The sequence below is a fragment of the Oratosquilla oratoria genome, chromosome 25 (assembly GCF_046742065.1).
Source record: "Oratosquilla oratoria isolate Oo_2021 chromosome 25, ASM4674206v1, whole genome shotgun sequence".
NCBI lineage: Eukaryota > Metazoa > Arthropoda > Malacostraca > Stomatopoda > Squillidae > Oratosquilla > Oratosquilla oratoria.
Window position 1 is genome coordinate 37,520,021 of NC_134801.1, and position 2,500 is coordinate 37,522,520.

Sequence of the window (2,500 nt, forward strand, 5' to 3'; positions counted from 1 at the left end):
TTTTAGGGCGGATTATGTGGATTCAATAGCAGTAATATCTGATACGCTTGAAGGTTATTTACGAGACCAAGCAAAGATACCGCTCCATAATATTGGTACAATAGGGGACTTCAAATGTAAGCTTTGTAAATCGCTTTTATGGGCAGGAGAACGTAAGACTATTTGTTGTAAGCAAGGACAAACGCCTCATATCCAGTTTTCAGAGCTTAAAAACGGTATTAAAAGTATGTACGAAGGAAAGTCTCCGTTATCTAAACGGTTCCTGGACAAGATCTGTGGGTTCAACGCGTTGTTCTGTTTCACATCATTTACCACTTCAAGCAAACTCCATGACCCGAGCGAACTAACATTGTGTTACAAGATTCAAGGGAAAATATACCATACCATTGGACATCTCAACCCCGAAGCGATCGCAGGTAAAAAGAACCCTTTTTGGAAACCTATTTCTTCATTCCTGGACTTATACTTCTATCATGATAAGGAAGACCAGATTAAGTTACGTGTACAAAACATGGATCGAAAGGCGAAAAACGAAAAAACTCTTAAGCGCCGAAAGAGAGAGAGGAAGGAAGTGAGTTCAAACGAGGATATCATTTCCATGTTCTATGATTACTTGGTTCAGTATAATGAATGTCTAAACCCGATTTTGAAGGAATTTGAAACGTGTAAAACATTAGTTAGTGAACACGTTAATAAGACGGAAAGTATGCCTGCTGTGTCTATCACGCTAAGAGCGGCAGACGGGATCAAAAACCAAGGAACATAAGGGTCTGTATCACCTTCCATCTGCTTCATCACAGGTTGGTGGGATTGTTAGCTTTGAACCCAATAGAGATCCATTGGAGATAACAGTTACTTCCCCTTTGCCCGGTTCGAACTTCAAGACTACAAGTTTGAGCCATTTGAAGTTCCATTACGATGCTTTCCAGTATCCTTTGTTGATCCCAAACGGTGACATCGGATATTGTCATTCCATGGAAAGGTTATCCAAAGTCCGTGTTAGAGGTCTTGAACCGCCTGAAGAAGATGAGTGTGACGCCTCTACGGGGCCATCAACTTTGTCTACTTACAAGCGTTTATCCCCGTGTATGTTCTACTCCTTTCTTTATATGGAGCGGGAAGGCGTTTTTCAACCACATAACTAAGTGTAGGAGACTGTTTCAACAGTTTGTTGTGGATAACTACGTGAAAGTAGAAAGTAATAGGTTGTCATACCTCGAAATGAACCAGAAACGGATCCGAAAAGAAAGAGCAGACATATTATGTCTTGGAAGCGATAAAGTCGCTGATACAGGTCAAAGGGTTGTGTTGCCCAGTACTTTCATTGGAAGTCCCAGATATATGAAAGAGCGCCAACAAGATGCGCTTACATATGTTACGTGTTATGGATCTCCTGACTATTTCATAACCTTCACTATGAACCCGCATTGGCGGGAGCTGCAAGTTGCTATGGATGATACAGGTTCTGCTGGAATACGGTCGATCGGGGACCGCCCAGATTTAATTAGTAGAGTATTCAAGTTGAAGGTTGATAGTTTGATGCATGATTTGGTATCTAAACAGATCTTCGGAAGGGTGAAGGCGCATCTTTATGGTGTGGAATGGCAAAAACGTGGACTTCCTCATGTTCACATCCTCTTATGGATGAATGAGCGTGTGACAGCTGAAAGGGTTTCACGTATAATATCCGCTGAAATCCCCAACAAAGAAGCTGAACCCAGGTTGTATGATGTCGTTACAAGGTGTATGATCCATGGACCATGTAAGGGGTACGATGAGTCTCTCCTATGTTGCCAGAAATCTAAGCCAACCGCTTCGACATGTGGAAAGGGCTTTCCTAAGACCTGTAGAAACGACTTAATGTTCGGTAACAATGGGTACCCTGAGTACAAACGTAGGTCCATCGGAGAAGGCGGGGAATCTTTTGTTACCAAGGTTAAAGGAATGAAGAAGGTTATTGACAACTCTTGGGTTGTTCCTTACAGCCCCTATCTGTGTGTGAAGTATGACGCCCACATCAACGTTGAATGTTCAAATTCGATTAAAGCTATAGCTTATGTCACGAAGTATGTAAACAAGGGGTGTGATAGGGTCCTGTTCAGTAAAACTACAAAAGATGGGACCGTGAATGAAATTAAGAACTTCCAAGAGGCGAGATATATAAATGCGAATGAAGCAACATGGAAGATATTCGGGTTTGACATATACAAAAGTTATCCCCCGGTATCCTCTCTCGACTTACACCTTGAGGGCGAAAACGAGGTGTTTTATGACGAAAACTCATCTAAAGGGACCGTAACAGCGAAAGCAAAACAAGATACCCAATTAACCGCTTTCTTCAAGTTGTGTGCGAAATCTGATGAGAAGTTCGTCTCCACGTTGTATTATCATCAGATGCCTCAACATTTCTGTTTTGACAAGGCCCATTCGGTTTGGAGAGAAAGAAAAGGTAACACCTTTTCTTTGGGACGTATTCGTGCTGTTTCCACTAAAACTGTTG

At 42.0% G+C, this 2,500-nt stretch overlaps 1 protein-coding gene across 1 annotated transcript in view; it reads left to right on the forward strand.

The window, feature by feature from the left end:
* Positions 1 to 1,221: 1,221 nt before the first annotated feature.
* LOC143039077 (uncharacterized) overlaps positions 1,222 to 2,500 on the forward strand; it is a 5,927-nt gene continuing 4,648 nt past the window's right edge. Inside the window, exon 1 of the mRNA XM_076208929.1 lies at positions 1,222 to 2,500. This exon is cut by the window's right edge and continues 2,111 nt beyond it. Coding sequence (XP_076065044.1) covers positions 1,222 to 2,500 — 1,279 coding nt within the window.